This window comes from Stegodyphus dumicola, chromosome 5 (genome assembly GCF_044657685.1).
Source record: "Stegodyphus dumicola isolate Sdum_Otavi_A_Nest chromosome 5, ASM4465768v1".
Taxonomy (NCBI): Eukaryota; Metazoa; Arthropoda; class Arachnida; order Araneae; family Eresidae; genus Stegodyphus; species Stegodyphus dumicola.
The window spans coordinates 110,749,502-110,774,558 of record NC_140772.1 but is presented as its reverse complement, the minus strand read 5'-3'; the positions used below and the strand labels follow the sequence as shown (position 1 = coordinate 110,774,558).

Sequence of the window (25,057 nt, the reverse complement as noted above, 5' to 3'; positions counted from 1 at the left end):
AAAATACGATAAAAATAGTTTTATTTAGTTTTAAAGCTGTTTTCCCTGTTCTTGTGTATTATAAATGTGTGAATAATAATTTGGTTTCAAAAAATTAATTTCCAAAATAATCTTAGAGTTAAAATTAAGATAAATAAAAATGATAAACAATAAACATCATGCCTCTACGTTTCATTGCATCTTTAATACACAATGCTTATTTTATTTCTTTACACTTTGAACAAAATACATTCATGTGTTCTTGGCACAGAATGTTTTCACATTTTAAACATTGCATTCACGTTCTTCTGTCCTTGGCGCGATTACAATGAAAGTGAATGCCTTGCAAATTTATCACATCTTTCATACGTAGTTGTTTCAAATTTCATGTATTCGTTTTAATTCTTCGTTGAAACTTCTGCTTTTGTTTTGCATGTAGTACGTCAGTTTCTTGGTAAAGTATTAATCTCTGATCTTTGTTCAATACTTTTTTCATTAATTGTATTGCTAAGTCCTTCAAAAACAGACTTCTGTTTCTGGTTGGCGGATTAGCAGTTGAATGTAATATAATTCAAGCATTCATTACAGCAACATTCAGTGCAGGAAAGAAAATTACCATTGGCAACCTCCTTGTTATTCTGGAAATTGGATAATTGGCTGACATTTCATCCCACATATCCACTGCTCCTTTAGTCATATTATAAAAACATATAATACCTGACGTTTTATTTTCTCCAATAGTATCATCTATAGTATGATCGTTATATAATGTTGAAAGCATAAGAACAGTTTTTCCTTTTTTAGGAACATCAGGAATTAATTTTTTATCTTTTTCGAAACCAAAAGAGTGTATAAAATATTCCTAGTTTCATCTTCAGTTTCCGAAATCCAATCTTCATCGCTTTCAAATATTTCTAATAAATCTCGCAGGCGTTGCATCTCCAGTTCATAGGGAGTCATTCTTTTTGCCATAATGCGGTTAGAAATTTTTAAGAATTTAATGTCAAGTACTTTAAAATCACTTGCAAGTAGAAATATTTACTGTTACACTCCAGAAATAAATTTCTGAACTAAATATTCAGTCAGAAAAACACTTACGCGGACAGGCGCGTTGGGTATATCATACCCCAGTTCCAACAAAATACCGATAAATCTTTTCTGAAACACACAGGCAAAGAAAAAGCGTTTCTGAAAGTCAACCACAAGTAGAAATTCGGCTACTGAATGCAGCACAGAATTTCAGTTTCACAAGTTAGAAATATTCCACTTTTATGTAGGGGTGGGGCATGATACACCCCACGCGCTTTCCCGCGGGTTAAAAATAAAGTTTTGCTATATTTAAAACATATTTCATGTAATTTTGTTACGAATAGATTATAAATATTATTGAAATCTCATTCAGAAAGTTTACTTTTAATTAATGGATAGAGCCCTATTTCAATGAAAATCATAAGTGCACAAACACTTTTGGGAGCCACTCTATATAGTTAGGTTAATATATTTTGAAAGATAAATTTAAGTAGTTATTACATTTATAAGTGTTAGGTTTATTTTAGATTTTAACATATACTTGAGTAATTGATTATTACCATCCCCTTAATAACAGATTTAAATAAATTATAAATGTATTCTTACTTAGACATAAGAAATTATCATTTCTGTAACTTTTTCTTCATTAAGTGTTAGTTTTCACACATTAAAAAATTCTATAATTTAATAACTTGCCCTAATAAGACATAAAATGTATATTTTATAACTCATAATGATAGTGTTCTATTTAAAAACTGTTATTAGAAATGTAGGTACTTTTTCTGTTATATGGGCACTGCAAAAAACAGTGTTAAAATATGTGATAACTTGCTGAAGATAGCAACAATGTGACTTCTTAGTTTTATGAGTGAACTGAGCCAAATATTCATGTGTTATCATTTTTTTATTATACTTTTCTATTCTCATTAAATAAATATAATTTACATGCCATACAGCTTGTGTTGTGCACTTTTCCATTGCTAAATGAAGTGTTTGTGCATTGGACTGCAATACATAAAGCTTTTGTAATGAAATCTAGAAAATGTTCCTTTTGATGTCATTTCAAAATAAAAGATGTATTGTATTTCCCAGTCCTCTATGAAAGCACGCAGAACCTATTTCTCGGGCCCTGTTTGACATTTTCATTCTGAGCATATGCCACAGAAATGAAAAAAATTATGCACGATGTTCCATCGATTTAATTTAATGTCTGCTAGACTTGATTTTGGCTGTGCTAAGCAGCATTTCCTAAACAACAAAATGTTGTTCAGACCATGAACATCCTTGAAAAAGAAACTGCCACTACAGTTTTTTATATCCTGTATAGCATGGCTTTATACTGACTGCTGTTAGAGATATAGTACAAAGATCTAGAATATTCGTGACATTGGCAATTTCAGATTTGGGATTTTGCTGCATATTAGATCTTAAGTTTAAATCCAGTAAGATGTTAATTATAAAATTAAAAATATGAAATGGTGATTTATGAAATAAAGTATGTATGATTAAGACACAATAACGCGCCGAATAAATACTAATTCAGAAGTCAAACAACAAAAATCAGCGTTATATTTACAAAATTTTCACAGGACTAGTTTCGATGGTTTCACCGAACCACCATCTTCAGCTTCAAAACCGCAAATGAACAAGATAGGAAATAATGATTAGATAAGATAAGAAAGCCTGGACAAGAATAAGCAAGTGGTGCCATCTGTTGGTGAAACCAGAACTAAAACATAATTTCTTTAAAGGCCGAAGGCAAATTTGGATTGGAATTAGGATCGTTAACTCGAACAGAAAGATTTTTATGAATGTGAAATGCCTCTAGAAAATCCAGTTCTCCAATGGAAGATGTTTTTTGAATAATTTTGGCAGCCGAAAAACTGAAAGTGTGGTTTTCGGACCAACAACGTTGAGCAACAGAAGACTTCTGTGTTTCCTTTTTTCTAACATATGCCTCATGTTCCTTCACACGAAATTTTAAGGCTGTCTTAGTTTGGCCAATGTAAATTAAACCACACTGGCAAGGAATCCTATAAATACTCCAGGAATTCATATCCGGAATGGGGTCCTTGAGTATGGAACTCGGAATTTTATTGATGGGAGAATAAACAACCCGAAAGTTAAATTTCTGCAAAATATGTGCAACTTTATAGCTAATTGATGGAAAGAAGGGAATGACAACAGAATTTTTATAATCTCCTAAAACAAGACTGTGCCTTTTAGTGTGTTGAGATGAGAATTTTTTAACTGCTTGATTAATAATGTTGGGTGGAAAGCCCCTGCTTGATTAATAAACAACCCGAATGTTAAATTTCTGCAAAATATGTGCAACTTTATAGCTAATTGATGGAAAGAAGGGAATGACAACAGAATTTTTATAATCTCCTAAAACAAGAGTGTGCCTTTTAGTGTGTTGAGATGAGAATTTTTTAACTGCTTGATTAATAATGTTGGGTGGAAAGCTATTAACATTATTAATCAAGCAGTTAAAAAATTCTCATCTCAACACACTAAAAGGCACACTCTTGTTTTAGGAGATTATAAAAATTCTGTTGTCATTCCCTTCTTTCCATCAATTATCTATAAAGTTGCACATATTTTGCAGAAATTTAACTTTCGGGTTGTTTATTCTCCCATCGATAAAATTCCGAGTTCCATACTCAAGAACCCCATTCCGGATATGAATTCCTGGAGTATTTATAGGATTCCTTGCCAGTGTGGTTTAATTTACATTGGCCAAACTAAGAGAGCCTTAAAATTTCGCGTCAAGGAACATGAGGCATATGTTAGAAAAAAGGAAACACAGAAGTCTTCTGTTGCTCAACATTGTTGGTCCGAAAACCACACTTTCAGTTTTTTGGCTGCCAAAATTATTCAAAAAACATCTTCCATTGGAGAACTGGATTTTCTAGAGGCATTTCACATTCATAAAAATCTTTCTGTTCTAGTTAACGATCCTAATTCCAATCCAAATTTGCCTTCGGCCTTTAAAGAAATTATGTTTTAGTTCTGGTTTCACCTACAGATGGCGCCACTTGCTTATTCTTGTCCAGGCTTTCTTATCTTATCTAATCATTATTTCCTATCTTGTTCATTTGCGGTTTTGCAGCTGAAGATGGTGGTTCGGTGAAACCATCGAAACTAGTCCTGTGAAAATTTTGTAAATATAACGCTGATTTTTGTTGTTTGACTTCTGAATTAGTAAAGTATGTATGACTTAAAGGGAATCAAACTGTACAAAAAAGAAAAGCTCCATATTTATTTATTTGCTTTATTAAGCATGTATTTCAATGTTACTTGTTTAATTTTTTGTGCTAATTCTCTTTAATTCTATAGATAGAAATTCTTGTTCAATAGCAAAATTGCCTGGGATTTACCAAAAAAAAAAGAGGAGGAAGCTGTGAAATTACTACAGAATAAAGGGATTCCTCATAGCCGAAAATTTTGTAAAAATAATCCTGAAATGATGTGTTTTACCAATTACGATACACCAAAATAACGTTTCAATCTTAGATCTTGCCCAGAAAAAAGTCTCGGATCTCACACTTGGTTTGAAGGATCGCATCTAAATTTCCTTAGAGCTGTAATATTTATGTAACATTGGTTCCATGGACTGACCTCAGTTGAGTTTTGTAATATGCAATACAGTTGTTAATTGGAACAATTATATGCAAAAATGTTAACCATTTTTATATCTAGGTATGTCTTATGCTTGTTTCTGAAGTCTGTTAATAAATGTTATTTTATCAAATCCTAGTTGATTCCTCATTTAAATTACAACAGTGCACAATTCTAAATGTTGGAAATTATTTCTTACAAATTTTAATTTTTATGAAAATTGTTAAAAAATATATAGAAGCATTTATCATGCCAGCAATGAAAAATTAGTCATGCAATGATATCATGGAGTTAATGGCAATTGTATGGACATAGAACAGGTTAAGAGAATTCTTAATCGACATAAGATTTTACAATATAGAAGCATTTACTGCAAGAGAAAAATTATTTCTAATGTGTCAGCTAAGTAATTTGACAATTGTAGCATTTAAATATTAATTACATTGGCAAAATGACAATTTTATGTGTTACCTCTCTTGCAAGAAATATATCTCATTTTAAAAGCAGGAAAATATTTTAAGACTTGTTTTTAATATTTTTTCCCCTCTTATTATACAGCAAGGATTATATACACCCATAAGTTTTGGCATATTGTTGCTATTTTAGGTTATGTGCTATTAATATGCACTACGCACTTACAAGAAATAACTATCTTGAAATTTAAAGTTTGAAAATTATGGCAATTATTTTAATTAATAGTGTCAAGCTGATATAATTACAGAACAATTTTCAAATTTTAATTAAAATCAGATTTTTTAATACGTAATGAAAGCAATCTTTCAATGAACATTTTTATAAACAAAATGGTGTAAATCAAAGAACTATTCACCATTAATTTAAATGAAAAAAGGTTCTCGGATTAGAAAAAAAAAAACATTCAAATTATATTTAAACAAATTAAAATTACTAAAATATAACATGATGTAATAAATATATAGTCTAATTAATAATATATACAGTACAAAGTCTTTAATCCGGACGTCCATTATCTGGAATGATCTATAATCCGGACCTCAAAGCCACAAACTTTACGCATGCGCGCGTTGAAAGAAATGTTTAATAAAGTAAAATATTAAGCTTTTTTTTGTAAAATTTGATACCCTTTAGATCATAATTGCTCTTTATTTCATAAATTACGGTTTCATATTTTTAATTGTATAATTTCTGCATGCCATCTTACCAGATTCAAATTGATGATCTATAATCCGGAATCGCAGAAGTCCCGACTTTGTACTGTATATTATTAATTAGCATTTAAAAGGTCAGCAAGTGCATTATAATTACCGGTGTTTGAGTAATGATTATGTTTGGTATCCTGAGTTGTCAAAGATCTGATAGTAAGAGATGTAATTTTTTTATGCAGAGAAAGAAGAACGAGGATCTTTAGTAGTATCTTAACCATTGCTTGAGTGTGTAGTGTTCCTATAATTTTCTATGCCTGTTTGCTCACAGCACTGGCAATTCAGGTTTATATTATGTTATGTGGTTAGCATAAAATATTAAAATTAATATATTCAATAAACAAAAATTTGTTTTCATGCATGATCAAAGCATTTTGAAAAAACTGTTTTAGTTCGGTGTACTTTCTTAAACGCATATTTTTGCAGTCATTACATTAAATAAAAATGTTAAATAATAATTTCACTTTTTCATTCTAGAAAAATGAAAAATACATGCTTTTTTTAATAACCCTTAGTTCTTTCTGAGAGTAAATTTAAGACCTTTGTAAAAGAGAAGTGGCATAAAGGATTTAGTTATTATAATCATATAATTCGGGAATAATAAATTTCCAAATATTAAAAATATTTATTAATCCTTAATATTTAAGGATGGAGTGGGCTTTCTACTAAAAATACAGAACTTGCCATTGTTCAGATATAATTTCATTTTTCTTTCAAATTATTGAGGTCACATAAGAGATTTTTGAAAAATGAACCAAAAAAAATTGAGTACCACATATATTTTTGTTTTGATGCACTGTATTCATATGATAAATCTGTATTTATTTAAAAAAGTTTAGAATGAGAATTAAAGGGGTGCAGGTTGGTGGCATTTAAATTTCTCTTCACTTTGTGGCATTTGTGTATATAGCAGAGCTTAAATTGCGCCAGAGCCCGGCTCCGGTACTTCTCATTTTCCGAGATAAATTATAATTTCAGCCGGAGCCCTAAATGAAAGGGCTCAGACACTTTTTTTATGCAAGTGAACCACAATTTTAACACAGAAATTTTCTTTTAATAGTAAACATGTCTTAAAAATCCGATTCTAACTTCTGAATGCAAGCCTGTCTTTCCATCGCACTCAAGCCTTGCACAGAGGTTGAGACTTTTGAGGAAAGAAAAGCCACCAATTATATGTCAAAGGCTTATTCTCCAGGATATGCAATGAATGTATGACAGCGGGTAAATTTTGTATTCCTCAACGAACTAAAAGTGACACCCTGGTCATGCACGTTCCATGCTAGTGACTTCCTTCTGCAGGGCTATAGACTTTCTGAATGATGTAACCAAATGGGGGGACCACTGCTGCCACTTGTACCGAGAAGTCTTATATTTATTCTACATTGTATTCAGGAAAAGTAATCGGGAAAATTTCTGTTTGACGGCTTGAATTATATCGACAGAGCATCGCGATCAGGTAGTCTGGAACTCTTCCCTCTTTATCTTCAAAGCTACACTTTTCAGTTAAATTTCTTTCCATACCCTCATACTGTTTCTAGAATTCTCACTATTCTCCTTAGTGGAGCTTTAATCGTTTTATCTTTTTTCCTTGGTGTGCTGCAAAAAAAAAAAAAAGACTGATACTTGTCATCCCTTGGAATAGTACATTTACTGTATAATCAGGGCTTAAACTCAGACGGAGATTGGCTGAGCTGCTTCTTAGCAGCTAAGTGGAATTGTAATTCCGGACGATGCCTCAAATAAGACGAGGTCCCATACTTTTTGTTCTATTTAACTATTCAAAATTAATTTAATAATTTATTACATTTCTTTTTATCTTTACATTTTTCTTAATTTGATTAATTAAATTAGTTAATTTAATCAAATTAATATTAATTTAAATTTATTATTTAATTATTAGCTATTTTATTTATTTATTTATTTATTTTTCTTTTCTTCCACACAGGAAATGAAAGGCTCTGGCACTTCAAATTTTAGAAATTAGGCCCTGGTATATAGCATGGAACAAGTCCTCAAGAGTTAATGGGAATGGAATAGGGGTAGATGATCTTTGAATCTATCTCCTGGTCATTGTTTCAAAATGAGACAGAGCTCGGCAAATTCATATCGCCACCTATAATGTGTTTAAGGTTTAAACTAATGAAAGAGATAACCAAGTGCACTCTTGGTCAATAATTTCATAGACGTTTTTGATGTTACCGTCTTTTTCCGAAAATAAGACACTGTCTTACTTTCTTTTTTGGTCCGAAATACGCGCTAGGGCTTATTTTCGGGAGAGGGCAAAAATAAAAGTATATTTATATACTTTTATTTAATATTTATTTTACACAGAATACAGAAATGTAAATTTATTCAATTACAGTCATGTCATCTTCTTCTGAACATCGTCATAAGTAAAATTCTGAATTATATTCTGATTTTCTTTTAAATCCATTTCCTGTTGAATCATTGGTCCCAAGATGTCTTGCGATATAGCTATCGTTAAATGAATACTTCTTGTCTAAGTAGCCTGTTCGTAGTGCATTGGAAACATCACTATCAGTTATTTTGTCCCATGAATTTTTTACCCAATTCACAACTTCTTGTAAGCCTAGTTTTAAATAATTATCTCGATGATTTCTCACTATTCTGTTTTCAATATATTCATTGATTTCCATCCACAAATGATCCTTGAATGGCTTGTTTATTGCAATGTCAAGTGTCTGGGGGTAACCAGTCATTCCTGCCTGAAATCCATTTCCTGTTGAATCATTGGTCCCAATCTCTCATGTCTTGCGATATAGCTATCGTTAAATGAATACTTCTTGTCTAAGTAGCCTGTTCGTAGTGCATTGGAAACATCACTATCAGTTATTTTGTCCCATCAATCTTCCTTTCAGCAAGAAAGTTTTTCATGTCTTTAGCGCGGTGAGTACTGGCTGAATCCCAAACTAGTAAACCTCTATTCTGACCCCTCAACAGTGGTGGCAGCATAAAATCAACCCACTCTCTTATAACTGCTTGGATACACCAGGCTTTTTCACTTTCAATGACATAAATTCCTGAAACACGTTGAATCTGGTCTTTTTTATCCTTTAGTGATTAAAAATGGCGATACTTTCTTGCCATCTAGACGAATCGCCAAAATACAGGTAACACGTGCACTATCGTAACCACTAGAAGGAACGTAAATTGACGAAGAAGCCTTGTGGTGAACTGTCGTTTGAGCTCCTTGGCCTAGGAATACCGCGGTCTCGACCATAGCAATCATGTTGGAGAGTTGGTATTTCGAAAAATCGATGCCATCAACAAAAAGTTTAAACGCAAGTGCACTCTTAACAACTTCATTGTCTTCCAGCTTAAACAATGTTGTTGATCTCCTTTAGAGACAGTTCATATCGTTTAAGGAAGTTGTCCAACCAGTGTGATGATGCTTTAAATTCTTCTGTGGATATATCAAATTCAATTGCTGTTTCAAGGGCAAATTTTTGAATATCAGCCCTGCGCACAACCAAAGCCATTGCTCTCCTGCCTGCAATCCATTTCCAGATGCAATCTTCCAACTCAGAAAATAACGGCTGCCGACCTGATCCAACTCTGCGTTTTTTCTCATTTCCTTATCCACCAGTTGACACAGGTAATCGTAGTCTGCACGCCATTTACGAACCATACGGAGATCCAGCATCTTCTCTTTAGAGAATGCTACAAGATTTACACCCCTGGAGTCTTCCACGATTCCCTTTTTGTACTCGACGGAATAGCTCTTTCGTTTTGTATTCATTTTAACTGGGGTTAAAAATTATTCACTTTATTTTTAAATAAAATTAATCAGACTTAATCAGGAAATAATCAGACTTACAAGACTGAAATGAATGAACGTTGTATACCTGCGCTGTCGCTCAATGTAGACTGCTGCCTTATGTTGTATTTTTAACCAGTTCGCCGTTAGGAAAATCGCAAACATTTCGTGCCATTTTTCGCATCCAAAGGTAAACTTTTTGTCTCTAAAACTGGGCTCGGAGTATTTCTTTCCCTCTTTCACCACCTGTGAAATGTCTTATTTTACAAAAAGTTCCGAAAATCACGATAGGGCTTATTTTCGGAGGATGTCTTATTTTCAGAAAAAGACGGTACTATCAGAGGAGTCTGTGATTCTGTTTAGAATTTAATTAAATGAAAAGTTACTATGTGTTATTAATTGCTTAAACATTCAATTAACTTATTATTAAATGACTTTTCCTTCTATCATATGTGAATAGAACAATTCTGTGTTCAGATACATGTTTTTGAGACTGCCTTTATCGTCATTATTTTGACGGTATTTAATAACAGTGAACTCTGTGAATGTATAGTAGAATAAAAATATTATATTTTTAATTGTTATTTTACCGGTACGAAAGTACAGTCAAAAGTCGTTAATTACATTCTGAAGTTGTAATTTCAATATACATATAGAAACTATAAATTTATTCATTATTCCATAATGTAATGGATGAATTAATATGCTTAACAATTGCAATCTAATGTGCTTTCAGCTGTTTCAAAAAATGCCTTCAAAGCTTCTTAACTAGGGCAATTAAAGTAATGCCGATATCTTAAGTAAAATTCTGCCCATTAGGTAGAACTATTCTATGTTCAGATACATGTTTATGAGACTGCCTTTATCGTCATCATTTTGACGGTATTTAATAACAGTGAACTCTGTGAATGTATAGCAGAATAAAAATATTATATTTTTAATTGTTAATTTACCGGTACGAAAGTACAATCAAAAGTCGTTAATCCGGACTCGTAGGGACTTCGATTCGTCGGGCGATTCCGGATAATCGATTTTTCCGGATTATAGATCATCAGTTTAAATCTGGTAAGATGGCATGCAGAAATTATAAAATTAAAAATATGAAACCGCAATTTATCAAAAAAGAACAATTATGCTCTAAAGGGTATCAAAATTTACAAAAAAAGCTTATAATTTATTTGTTTATTTTATTAAACATTTCTTTCAATGTAAGTTGTTTAAGTTACTTCGTTTTATCTGATAATACTTTCTCTTTAATTCTATAAACAGACATAATTTCTTGTTCAGTTACAAAGTTCCGCTGTTCAAGTCCTATAATTGCTGCGTCGAGAATACCGACTAATTTGTCAAACGAAATTTTCTCGTTTCCAATAACCTCTGTGTCACTTTCTTCACTATCGGAAGCGAATTATAATGACGAGGAATTTGATTTAAATCATATCAAAGACGGAGTACATCGAGATGAAATACCATATTTAGTAAGGAATTATAAGCCAAATAAAATATAAAAACATCTGCCCTGAAGATAAGGATAGTGCTGACAGATCAACGTCCAATTCATTGCGCGCCGCAGCATTCCCCTCCTCTCCCCCGCCGCAGAGCAGCGTGAAATTGATAAACAGATTTCGGAATGGTTACAGAAACAAAGCATATGCCTTTATCCATTTTTTGCAGCAATTCCACTTTTTGTTTGATGGACATCGAAACATACTTTCGCTTTGTAGATCCTTTGGGAGCTCCAGCATCGGAAATTCTATTTCACATAATCGAAAGTTCAAGCTTACTTTTATAAAATTGCTCTAACAGTCTGCAAAAATATTAAGCCGTATCCAATTCGAAGATTAAGAAACAACGCAATCTGCAACATTAACTGAAATAGATAATTAGATAATTTTAGCTTATACCGTCCGTTATACATTAAACGCGCATGCGCACACGCATATATGCAGCCGTAAAGGTTTTACGCGCATGCGTCAACGTGACGCATGCGCAGAAAGTTTGTAGCTTTGAGGTCCGGATTATAGATCATTCCGGATTATGAGTGTCCGAATTAACGACTTTTGACTGTAGTTGATTAACACTTCTTTCACCGAATCAATTGGGCGTAAGCAATTCCACGCTTCAGCAACATCACATCGATATGTATGCCGAAATGAAACTTAAGTGCAACGAGTCTTTTTTACATGCGCATCACCACATCTTCTTATTATTTTTTTTTTAATTCTGACATGCAAAGCAGATAAACATTCTTTATTCTTGAAACTAGCCTCTTTCTTATTTAGTCTTGCACGTTGACACACATAATGTTTCTTAAAAATAAACTTTGCTCTTTCCGATTTTTATTGTTTTGTTTTGGAATATAAAATCCAATGCACGTGGGAAACAGCTTCAAAATGTATTTTCTAATTCTTCCATCGATCTGCACTATAAAGATCACATACATCTGATCTCAAAGTTGAAATCCTCTTTTCCTCCGAACTTGGAAGACTTCTTTCAAAAGGATATCCATCAAATAAAATTTTAAAAAATTCCTTTTCCAGTTCGTTTGACATACTTGCAGTCATCACAAATTTGAAACAAACCGAAAGGGTTATTTCCTTTTGCGCATGCGCTTGGTCAAAGAATGTCTATGTAAAGAAGGAAAGGCTCCATAGACTTAATGTAAACGAGTTTGTCTTCTACGCCGCTAGAAAGAAGAGGGAAGGCGACCAAGGGATTTGGCGACGGAACCTGTTGGCGAGAATTTCCCCCCTTGTGATGTACCTGGCCGAGATTTTCCACCTTCGCCACGTGTACAGGAAATTGAGGAACACGGGTTAAGATGAATCGTTCTTTGACTTTTCGCGATAATTTAAACTCGAATTTTCGTGCTTTTTTGCTTTACTAGTTACTTATCATCCATATCTCAGTTTGATGTCTGATTTTATATCTGTCAATATGTAGGGGAGAAAAATGGAATCACACAGCTTGATAAGCGTGACCGTCGAACCTGTTCGAACTTCGACATCAGCTTTGAGCTTTGGAGGAGGGCGCTTTGATCACGTACGATGGAGGCAAGATCTTAGAAGAGCTCCTAAATTTTCAAAGTTGTTTTTCAGAAAAGGTCATTTATTTAAGAAAAGTTTTCGCGAATATCCTCTACATTGTCTCGTTCTCAAAACCGAAAGTTCTCCTTTACATTGTGGTGATGGCGATAAGGAGCGCGCCTTGCGCCCTCCGATAAGTGTGGCAACCCTAGAGGAGAAGCTTCTTTACGAGTAGCGAGCAGAGCGAAACAGGCAGGCTGACGGGGAGTATGCGCGATGTTCCTAAATAAAGTTTAATTTTTATTGTGCACTATGTCTTGTTAATATTATATTAATGCAGTAAGAACATAATCTGTGATATGGAATTCGAGGATTGGTGGTAAAAACATAACCGGAAATTACCATAATGGTAACCTGGACTGTGTTAAATCGTATGAACAGTTCTCAAGCACTTTCGGTTTTGACTACAAGCCATCACTCAAGATCTCCAAACCAGAAGTAATGGATTACATCGGTTTTCATCCTCCGAATTACAGATGAGTAGTAATTATAGATCATTTTATAATTACGTTTTCTACTTATCATTTAATTTCATTTTCTTTAGTTAAAATTTTTGCTTTTATTTTGGCTTAAAAACCTTGCACAATGTCTGATGTTCGTGCCGTCCAAATTCCGGTTTATAACCGATCAGACCCATCTTTATGGTTTATTATGTGTGAAAGTACTTTTGCTCTTGCCACCCCCAAACCTATCACAGAATCCATTACTAAATATAATTATGTAGTTTCTCATCTTCCTCCAGATATCGCATCACTAGTACGGGATTTACTTATGAAACCAGACCCTATTGATCCATATGCAAAGCTTAAAACTGAGTTAATAAATCGTGCAGGAGAATCTTCTCAGCAAGAAATTCGCCAATTATTATCTGGAGAAGAATTAGGTTCTCGAAAACCTTCCGATTTGCTTAGAAATATGAAACGTCGAGCAGAATCTTTAAATGTTCCTGATAACTTAATGTTAGAATTATTCCTTCAACGTTTGCCTTCGACTGTTCAGTCTATTTTGGCAGCGGTTTCCAATTTAACTGTAGATAAAGCTGCAGAAATTGCCGACAGAATTTTAGAAGTAAATCCAACCCCAGGGACTTGTGCCGTTTCTCGCACAGTCGATCAGTCTCTTGAGGATAAATTATTTAAACAAATAGAAAAATTAAACAAACGTATTGATCGCATTTCTCTTTCTCGTGGTCGCTCGCCAAATCGCGGAGATCGCAATAGAGAAAGAAGCAATTCCAAAAGGAGAGATTATTCTGTTTGCTGGTATCATTGACGTTTTGGGAAAAAGTGTAGAGATGACAAATGTACAAAACCTTGTTCATGGCAGGGAAACGAAACCAGCAAAGAATAGAGGCGACTACGCAAAACAAACGTTATTTCGTTCGATATATTTTTAGTTTATGAATGAAAGCTTAGAAGAATTGTGTGGAATATATTTTAAATAACCTACTGATCTCATTAATAGTTTATTTGTATTTGAATTTAAACTTTTAAAAGTACGTAATTGTTTTACAAGAAAAAGGTGTTTACATGGAGATAGCATATGCACTTTTTCGTCATTTCTGCTGTGTAAATTTCCATAGCGCATTAATTTATACAAATAAATCAATATTAAAAAGTTAACCAAAGGAAAACATTCAGTAAACATTTAAGGGCGTCGGATATCTATTCTTTTTACCTAAATTATGAGTAAGTATAACTAAAATTATATTTTATTCCATTATGCGCTATTTTTATTGAAATGCTTTTCGAGATCTTGGATAATAATCTTGCTGTCGCGCCACTATCGAACTCCATGAGAGGTAAGTTTCTCTGTTACGGAATGGCAACGAGAGAGATTGTTGTTCAAAAAGATGGATGATCGAACTGCGTTGTAACGATCATTTTTGAGGATGTTGCGTACTGTAAAATGAACTTATTACACTGTGCTAAATAGTATTAAAATGCTATATATTAAAAGATCTTTCATCTGATCTAAATTTTAACAAACCGCTCATTATTTTCTCTTAAACTCACAATGTTCACGACATCTTCTGGCGCCCCCGGGTGGGCGTGTTTGTTGGAAACATGTCGGATGAAAGAATAGATAGGGTAAGTTGATTACCTTATACTTCCGTTTTGAAGTTATTGATTATTGTTTTACTGAAGTTTAAAATACTTTTCTTGCCTAATTTTTATCTGAATATTTTAAACTTAAGACAAAATGGAAGTGATGAAAAGAAACAAAACTGCGCAACGTTCAGCTTTTACTAAAGCATATAAAAGACTAGATGATCTTTTAAATGATGATAATGTTGATTATGAAGAAGCAGAAATGTGCTTTTATTTGTTCAAGAAAAAGGCAGAAACATTAGAATTGACGCACGGTGCTTATTTAGATACTGTAACTGATGATAAAGAATTCGAAACAGAATTTGAAATAACAGAAGACTATCGAGAGAAGGCTGTTAGGATACAGTTAAAATCGGAACGATTTCTCGATAATATTAAGAGTAAATTAAACGAAATCCAAAATACATCGTCAGAGAGTAGTCAGAAATTAGGTACTGATGAAAATACATGTAAAACTTTGTGCCAACGCCTACCGAAAGTAGAACTTTATAAGTTCGCAGGTGATTTAAAAAATTGGCTTACGTTTTGGAATCAGTTTAAAAACATACATGAAAATAATAACTTAACGAATGCAGACAAATTCCATTATTTGATACAGTCAACAAAAATTAAATCAGAAGCTAGAGATATTGTAGAATCTTTTCCAGTGACGAACGAAAATTATCCTTTGGCTATAGAAAGCCTTACTGAGAGATATGGGCGTAAAGAACTTTTAATTGATTTTTATGTTCGAGAGTTAATAAAACTTGTTTTGGATAACGCAGCGAAAAGGAAGCAGGATTCTTTGAGTAGTTTGTATAACAAACTTTCAACACAACTTAGAGCCCTGAGCAGTCCTGGTGTAACGACTGATCAGTGTGGAACAATTTTATATCCTCTTGTGGAAAGTGCTATTCCTATTCACGTATTGCGATCGTTTGAAAGACAACGAAAAATTACTGAATCTGAACGAAACATTTCGAGTCTTGATGCAATAATTGAATTTCTGAAAAGCGAAGTTCAGTCAGAAGAAAAAATAAAATTAAGCAGAGCGGATATTTTTTCTAAGTCTGATCGTAAGCACTTGGCAACTAGCCAAAATATTCCTTCCGCGTCGGATTTGATGAATCATGAAGCAATACCTTCTTGTTCGTTTTGTTTAAAAGATCATGAAACGCGTAATTGTAAAAAGGCGTTTTATATTCCGTTAGATGAAAAAATGTCTGCGGTAAAAAAGAAAGGTTTATGCAGAATATGCTTGGTTAAAGGTCACCTCAGTAACCAGTGTCGATCAAGTGTTAAGTGTCAGATTTGTTCAAAAAGGCATTTGAAATTTTTTTGTCCTAGTCTTGAATGTAATAAGTCTAGTGAAATGCATAACCAGGAAAATGATGAGAAAAAAGAGAAAACAATCGATTCTTTGCATTCGCGTGCTACGAATGAAGTTTTCCTTCCGACCCTAGTTGTGAACATAGAGGGTAAGAATAAAAGGCGTAAAGTTAGATTAATGATTGATACGGGTAGCTCAAAAAGTTATGTTTTAAAGTCTACTGCAGAAGAAATGGGTTTTGACTTGCAATGGGAGGAAGAATTTAGTCACTCTTTATTTGGTGGAAAGAAAACTGAAATTTATAAACATCAATGTTACAAGATTTATTTGAGTAGCCTTGATGGTAAATATTCGTGTAAATTAGATGCTATTTGTAATGATATTTCAAGCATGATGTTATTTGTAATGATATTTCAAGCATAAGATACGGTTCTTGGATTCGCGAATTAAGAAATAAGGGAATACGCTTAACCGATACCCAAGGGAATCCAGGCCCTATTGAAGTACTGTTAGGGGCAGACGTTGCAGGGAAGTTATTTACTGGCAAACGAGAAGAACTAAGAACAGGTTTAGTGGCTATAGAAACAAAATTGGGTTGGACTTTGATGGGTAAAGTACCTCAATCCGAACATCAGCACAATGTAAATATGACTATAGTTTCTATGTTATCTCAAGAAGACCTGCCTATTTCATCGTTGTGGGACTTAGAATTATTGGGTATCCGAGATCCTGTTGAACAAAAAACTAAAGAAGAGTCAAGAAGAGCTATTATGGTTCATTTCCAAGAAACAGTTCTTCAATTAGATAATGGTAGATACGAGGTTGATATGCCTTGGAAGATTGAGCATGCAGTCTTACCTGACAATTATGACCTATCTTTGAAAAGACTCGAATATACTACGAAGAAGTTGGAAAAAATCGGATATCGTGAAAGGTATCATGAAGTCTTTAATGAATGGCTGCAGGAAGGAGTGATTGAAGAAGTTCCCCAAAAGGAGTTGTCTTTACCCGTTGTTCATTACCTCCCACATCGTCCAGTCATTAAGGAAACGTCCTCACTATCTTCGATGAAAATTAGACCCGTTTTTGATGCTTCGGCAAAGCCTTCTAATCAGCCATCTCTAAATGATTGCTTAGAGACTGGAATTAATTTGATTGAAACTATTCCGTCTATTCTAGCAAGATTTCGCTTACATGAAATTGGTGTGATTTCAGACATCAGAAGAGCTTTTTTACAGATATCTCTAAATGAAAGAGATCGAGATTTTTTACGATTTCTTTGGTATAGTGATGATGGTAGAGTGAAGACATTTCGTCACACCCGTGTGGTATTTGGCATTACTTGTAGTCCATTTTTGCTGATGGCGGTTATTGACCATCATTTATCCAAAGAAACGTGGAAAGAAAAATATTCTGAAGAATTTCTTAAAAAATTACAAGATAGTTTTTATGTCGATAATTGCGTAACTAGTGTACAAAATAATGACGAACTAGAAATATTCATCGAATCTGCAACTAATGTAATGAAAGAAGGAATGTTTGATCTCAGAGGATGGGAAAGTTCTGGCATTCCTGCATTTTCAGAAAGTAAAACATCACCGGTATTAGGACTGGTTTGGGACAAAGATTTAGATACCTTAGAAATAGACACCGAATTTTTGAAATTTGATGAAAGAGAAAAAGTAACTAAAAGGAAAATGCTTTCACTAGTTAGTCGAGTATTTGATCCCATAGGTTTCCTTGCACCTGTTATGATTCAGCCTAAGATTTTGCTGCAAGTCGCTTGGAAGAGCAAAGAATCATGGGATGGTGAAGTGAATGATGAAATGAAGAATTTTTTTAAATGGGGAAAACAACTGAAATACCTCAAAAATATAAAAATTCCAAGATGGTTAGGTGTGATGAAAGAATCCAATTTAAGTATCCATACTTTTGTCGATGCCAGCAAGACAGCTTATACGGCATGCATTTTCTTAAGAAGTGAATCCAGTATGGGTTCAGTGACTGTTCAATTACTTCAAGCCAAATCACGAATAACTCCAACGAAGACTATTACTATACCACGACTTGAACTAATGGCTGCTACCATAGGTGCTAGGCTGTTTAGTTCTGTGAAGCAAGCTCTAAAACTTCCCAACATCAAGACTTACTTTTGGACAGATTCTTCCACAGTTCTTGTGTGGATAACTCGTCGAGAACAGTGGTCGGTATTCGTTACAAACAGAATAAGTGAAATTAGAAAATTGACAATTTCGGAAGATTGGTTCTATATTTCAACTGACCAGAATCCAGCAGACATTTTTTCAAGAGGTTGTGGACCTAGGCAACTTCAGAAACGCAAGTGGTGGCAAGGGCCAGCCTGGTTGAAGAATCCGAAGGAGCAGTGGCCAAAGTCAGCTGTAAATATTAACGAAAAAGAAGTAGAGATAGAGAAACGAAAGTCAGTCATCTCTGCTAGTAACACAGAGCTAGAGTCAATTCCATTACAGTTAGCCAGAAGATTCTCTAGATTTTCAAAGATGATTAGGGTTATGGCTTGGATACTGCGTTTTCAACCAAAGGCCAAGGACTTAAAAAAATGTAAGGAACTTCAAAATGAAGAATTCTTAAATGCACAAAGGACTATTTTCCGTGTAATACAAAAGGAATGTTACTCTAATGAAGAAACACGAAAAAATTTGAAAGTTCTAATATTTGAAGATGAAGAAGGAATTTTACGATTGAAGTCCAGATTGATAAATGAGGAAGAATCGAAAGATTTTATTTCTCCAATAATTCTACCATCGAAACACCTGGCAGTGAGAAGATTTATAGCCCAAGAACATATTGCTAACAAGCATGCTGGGACATTAACTCTACTGACTATTTTACGGGAAAGAGTTTGGATAGTGAAAGGGAAAAGAACTGTCCGGAGTGTTATCAAAGAATGCTTAACATGTAAAAGGCAAAAGGTAAAACATCTTGAGGTACCTTTTCCGCCTCTTCCAAAAGACCGAACAGAAGTAGCAGCAGTTTTTCAAGTATCAGGTGTAGATATAGCTGGACCTCTGTTGACTAAATGTAAACAAAAGGTGTGGATAGTACTTTTTACTTGCGCCGTATTTAGAGCTGTCCATCTTGAGCTAATACCTTCACTGAGTACCAATGACTTCATCCAAGCTATGCGTAGGTTTATAGCCAGAAGAGGACGAATTTCTGTGATGTATTCAGACAATGGTACTAATTTTACAGGACTAAATAATGCTCTGAAACAATTAGATTGGACTACAATTGAAAGTGAATTTAGAGTCAACGAAATTCGTTGGAAGTTTAACCCACCCTCCTCTCCATGGTGGGGAGGCTTTTGGGAACGCTTGATTGGGATTTTGAAAGATCTTTTGAGAAAAAATCTTGGACGCTCCTGTTTGTCTTACGAGAAATTGCAGACTCTCGTCTGTGAAAGCGAATCTATCATGAACAGCAGACCGTTAACTTACATATCCGAGGAACAAGATCTGAAGACCTTGACCCCCTCAAAGTTTCTTCAGGACATTCCATTAAATGATGTTCCTGATTTGGATCAAATTGAAAAGACTAATATTGTTTTGAGATGGAGACATATTCAAAAGGTTCGTGAAAATCTAAAACGAAGGTTTAAAAGGGAGTATCTGGGTTTCCTTCGTTCTTCAGTTAACAAAAGAGAAGATAAAATAAATGTAGGTGACATAGTGTTAATTGGTACAGAAGATAAAAAAAGGCTCCATTGGCTGCTAGGGAGAGTACTGGAACTCTTTCCAGGAAAAGATGGAATCATCAGACTTGTCAAACTGCGAACTGAAAAGGGAAACATATTAAGACCAATCCAACGACTGTATCCTTTGGAATTGACCCCAAATTACGAGCAAGTCGTATCGGAACCTCAGAAGGTTCCGGAAGTGGTAGCTGAAAATCCTGAGCTTAATACTGACTCTAATGAAACTGTTCGAGTGTCTCGCTCAGGACGAAAAATAAAACCAGTTAAAAGACTGGATTTATAAACTTCTAAACAAACTTTTGAACTTTCTGTGTTTGAACTCTAAAATATTGATTTCTATTTGCATTCTAATATTTTGAAATATTTCTATTATTATTATGTACGTTATTGTTACTTCAAAATTGTATGTATGTATTATCATTATATTACTGTTTTGAGTTTGTATCCCCAAACTCAAGGTGGGGAGAATGTCGCGCCACTATCGAACTCCATGAGAGGTAAGTTTCTCTGTTACGGAATGGCAATGAGAGAGATTGTTGTTCAGAAAGATGGATGATCGAACTGCGTTGTAACGATCATTTTTGAGGATGTTGCGTACTGTAAAATGAACTTATTACACTGTGCTAAATAGTATTAAAATGCTATATATTAAAAGATCTTTCATCTGATCTAAATTTTAACAAACCGCTCATTATTTTCTCTTAAACTCACAATGTTCACGACACTTGCTACTGGTACCTACTACAAAGAGTACAAACCAGTACAAGAAAAATTAAAATTAACAAAATATACAAAAAATAAAGGCGTTTAATTTTTAACACCACACCCGAAGGCGAAAAGACAGTCATTCAATAAAGTTAAAATTAAAATAAATTCGTACAAAGCAGAGTTTAAGAAAGCTACGAGCGGGGATAGAACCGGCGATTTAGAAGCCTGAGACTTTTTCCGCGCTCGTTATTACCGCTGAGCTGCGGTTTCTCCGATGGATTATGCCCACTTTTTGGTACATGACGCTCAAACAAAGAATCTCTAAGGAGATTCTTTGGCTCAAACACAAATTGTAAAGGCGATGAACCAAAAGTCGCCTGCCAAACACTAGATTCTGTAACCCTACGTTTCCTGTTTTAACCAATCGGAGCAAACAGCAGCAGAAACGGTCTGTAGGCTTTGTGAATAAGCGAGCCACTCCTGCTGCTGCGAAGCTTTCCCTCTTAACAATACATATTCTTTGGCTTGGTGTCACAATTTCGCCAAGGCCTGATAAATCGCCAAATTTAGTCGCGGGTTGCGTTTCCTAGGGTGGAAGTAAAATTACGCAACCGGGTGATGAGCAAAAGTGAGGTTTGGGGTCTAAACGCTTGTGTATGAAAGCGCTGTATTTGCGGATAGGCCAAGGCCGAAAAATATGCCATGTATTATTAAAGAACTTGATGCCATACGCTACGCAGAACAGCAACGAAAATGTCTTTTTCATGAAAATTATGGTTGATATAATCTAAATGTTGGATAAAGATATGAACCTATACTAGCTACTATTCATATTTATTTTTAGGTAAACGCCGTAGTATTTAAAACTAGCGATTTTGTCGTAACTGGAAGCAGGTATCTGAAAAAATCCAGGATTTCAGAAAAATTTGTCTATAATGGTTTTGTGCAATAATTGAATCTTGAAACATATGAACTGATTTTGTTATAAATTTATATGAAGTTTTGTTGTTTTGCATCAAAGTACTTCATAGAATGTCTACTGTAAAATGTGGGAACGATATAGCACTTTTAAATAAGTAAAATTTTTAAACACTTAAGCTCTGGTTAACTAACAACTCTTGAAAAATTAAAGCTTCATGTTTCCATATATGCATGTATGGCAAAATTTCATAATTAAACGTATATATATATATAATCGCACAGGAAATCATATGCCTGTGAATTGTAATAAATTGGTTTCACTGAGGTGTTCCTGGAAGTCAGGGCCGATATATAACATGCTGGTTGTCTTTTGTGTAATATGTAATGATACTTTTATAAAGCGAATCATCTGCATTGCATAAAAAAAAAAAAAAAAAAAAAAAAAAAAAAAAAGTTAGAATGAAGCACACAGAAACTGCTTAAGGTGAAATTCCTGTTAAGCAGGCAGTTTTACATTTTTGTGGAGCATCAGCATCATCATGTACTTAGCAAGTTCTGTGATATAAGTGCTGTCAGTTATAGTTATCTTATATATTGCAGAAGCTTCAAATTCTAAGAGATATGTAATGAATCATTTCTGAAGTAAATATTTTAAAAGAGCACATGTATACCCATATAGAAGAGAAACCTCATGTGTGTGAGGTTTGTAACAAATCATTTAGTCAAAAGACAAATTTAAAACAACACATGTTCATTCATACAGAAAAAAAACCTCTTATGTGCGAAACGTGCAAAATGCCATTTACTCAAATGAGTAATTTACGCAAACATATTCTTATTCACACAGGAGAGAAGCCTCATGTGTGTGAAGTATGTAAAAAGTCATTTAGACTAAAAGATAACTTAAACAAGCATGTGCTAATTCACACAGGAGAGAAACCTTATGTTTGTGAGGTGTGTAAGAACTCATTTAGTCAAAAAAGTAGTTTAAACATGCATATGCATGTTCACTCAGGAGAGAAACCTCATGTGTGTGAGGTATGTAAGAGCTCATTTAGTCAAAAGAGAAGTTTAAACATGCATATGCATGTTCACTCACAAGGGAAACTTCATGTATGTAAGGTATGTAAGCATTCATTTAATCAAGAGATTGCTCTAAAGAAGCATTTGCTTATTCACACAGGGGAGAAACCTCATGTATGTGAAGTATGTAACAAGTCATTTAGACGAAAGGGTAATTTAAAGGATCATTTGCTTATTCACAGTGGAGAGAAGCCTCATATATGTGAAGTATGTAAGAAATCATTTAGTCAAAAAAGTAGTTTTAACATGCATATACGTATACACTCAGGGGAGAAACCTCATGTGTGCGAGATATGTAAGAAATTATTCAGTCGAAAGGGTCATTTAAAGGAGCATTTGCTTATTCACAGGGGAGAAAAGCCTCATGCGTGTGAAGTATGTAAGAAGTCATTTAGTCAAAAAACTAGTTTAAACACGCATATGCTTATTCACTCAGGAGAGAAACCTCATGTGTGCGAGGTATGTAACAAGTCATTCAGACAAAAGGATCATTTAAATGAGCATATGCTTATTCATACAGGTGAGAAACATCATGTGTGCAAGGTGTGCAACAAGTCATTTGGTGTAAAAAATTATTTAAACAAACATATGCTTATTCACACAGTAGAGAAGCCTTATGTGTGTGAAATATGTAACAAGTCATTTAGTGTTAAAAAATATTTAAACAGACATATGCTTATTCACACAGGAGAGAAACCTCATGTGTGAAGAAGTTATTTATTTGAAAGGCCATTTAAAGGAGCATTTTTTATGCATATTCACAGAGGAGAGAACTTCATGTGTGTAAAGAATATAAGAAGTGATTTAGTTAAAAGATTAATTTAAACAAGCATAGAAACCTTGTGTGTAAGTTATGTAAAATGTGTAAGAGTGATTTAAATGTACATGCCTAGGAGAGCTATGTAAGTCATATGAACTGAAGAATTTAGAAGCAGTATATTTATCTGCACAGAAGAAAAACTTCCCATCTTTTTGAGCTGATGCTAAGAGCAACTTTTACTTGCTGATACTACAAGGATTTGTGTATGTTGTTTTATTATGTGAGGCCAAGTCTGTTTGGGTAAAGTGCAGACTTTGCTCACTTATTTGGTACTTTTTACAAGAGAAGAATTGGATTTTTGTCAAATCCCTTTGACCTTTTTAAGTGAAAATACATCGATGTGTACATGGACAAAGTCAAGGGAGTGCGCAAGGCTGAGTTTGTGAAATTCTCTGATTTTTTTTAAGTGAAAATAGGTCAATGTGTACATGGATACAGAGTTTCTGCATTTCTTAAAAATGCACCAAGCAGTGGGTGATTCTGCACTTTCTCCGTCTGTTCAATAACATCAAGCGACAGAATTGAATGCCTGCAAAATAATGCCTCACACTAAATCAGAGACAGAAATATAAAATTTGCCTACCTTTTGCATGAGCCATTGGGTAATTTTCTTTAATTTAATTCTTCTTACGAGTATTAATCGAAATGATCACTTCAAGTTTGTACAAAACATATTTTAATGTTAACAAACATATATTTATTATACAAGGAATTAAAAATGTGTAATTGAATTTTTAGGCAAATCAACCCAACACAGCATGCAAGTCTCTACTCTCCTCTTGTAATCTCCAGGTACCTGCAATTTCAGTTCTTAGTTCAAATATATCACTGTATAATGGTGATCTAACAGATGATACATCTTGAATTGCAGCATCCTGTGTGAAGTAAGTTAAACTTGGCTGCTTCTGATGTTAAAGCAAATGCCAATCATAGTTGTGCCATTAGTGATGGAAATATCTTTTTTGTGCCTATCATGAAATAATGTACTAGGTACTGAATGGTGAACAAATACTGAAGACCATGCCTATCCAGATCCAGTATCAGAAGCTTAAATATATAATATTCATAAAACCAGTACCTGAATTACCACAAATTTTGCTGGGAAAACTAAATATTTTCTCACAAATGTTTTCAGTGAAATTTTGAATGAGGCCATATTTGGATTAAAGATGTTTTTTTTCTTTCAGTGATGAGAGAAACTCAACTTTTAACTTATAAGAATGCACATATTTCATAAGCATGAAGACTTGCATACCAAAAGATTAGCTTAAGGGCTAGTAACTTTGGTAAGGCATTACCAGTGGCCCATAGTACATTGCTGGTGTCTCCCATACGTTTATCTGTACCCATACCAAAGGATTGCCTCAGTTTCATCTTGAAACTTATGCCCAGTTTTCAAACTTTGCCACGAATTATTATAAGAAAGTGAAGTCAAAAAATTTCCTCAAATCTATCCCATAACAATGTAAACTTTGGAGATAAAAAGAACCTAGCCATATCTGGGATTCTGTCTATTCTAGGGTTTTAATAATGGTTTAATTCTATGGTTTTTAATTAAAGTATTATCCTGTTCTGGAATGAGGCCTAATAGATTTTCGTAAAATAGAAAGCTCATAGAAATAACTAGACTTCACCAAATTATTTTAAAATATTATTTCTTGTAACTCATTAAAGTAACATTGATGTATTTTAATATGC

General features: G+C 33.9%; 1 protein-coding gene across 1 annotated transcript; it reads left to right on the top strand.

The window, feature by feature from the left end:
* Positions 1 to 21,136: 21,136 nt before the first annotated feature.
* LOC118202682 (uncharacterized) lies at positions 21,137 to 24,857 on the top strand. Its single transcript, XM_035374858.2, has 2 exons — positions 21,137 to 23,961; positions 24,098 to 24,857. The coding sequence occupies exon 1, from the start codon at positions 22,120 to 22,122 to the stop codon at positions 23,245 to 23,247; it is 1,128 nt and encodes a 375-aa protein (XP_035230749.1). The 5' UTR covers positions 21,137 to 22,119; the 3' UTR covers positions 23,248 to 23,961; positions 24,098 to 24,857.
* Positions 24,858 to 25,057: the final 200 nt, after the last annotated feature.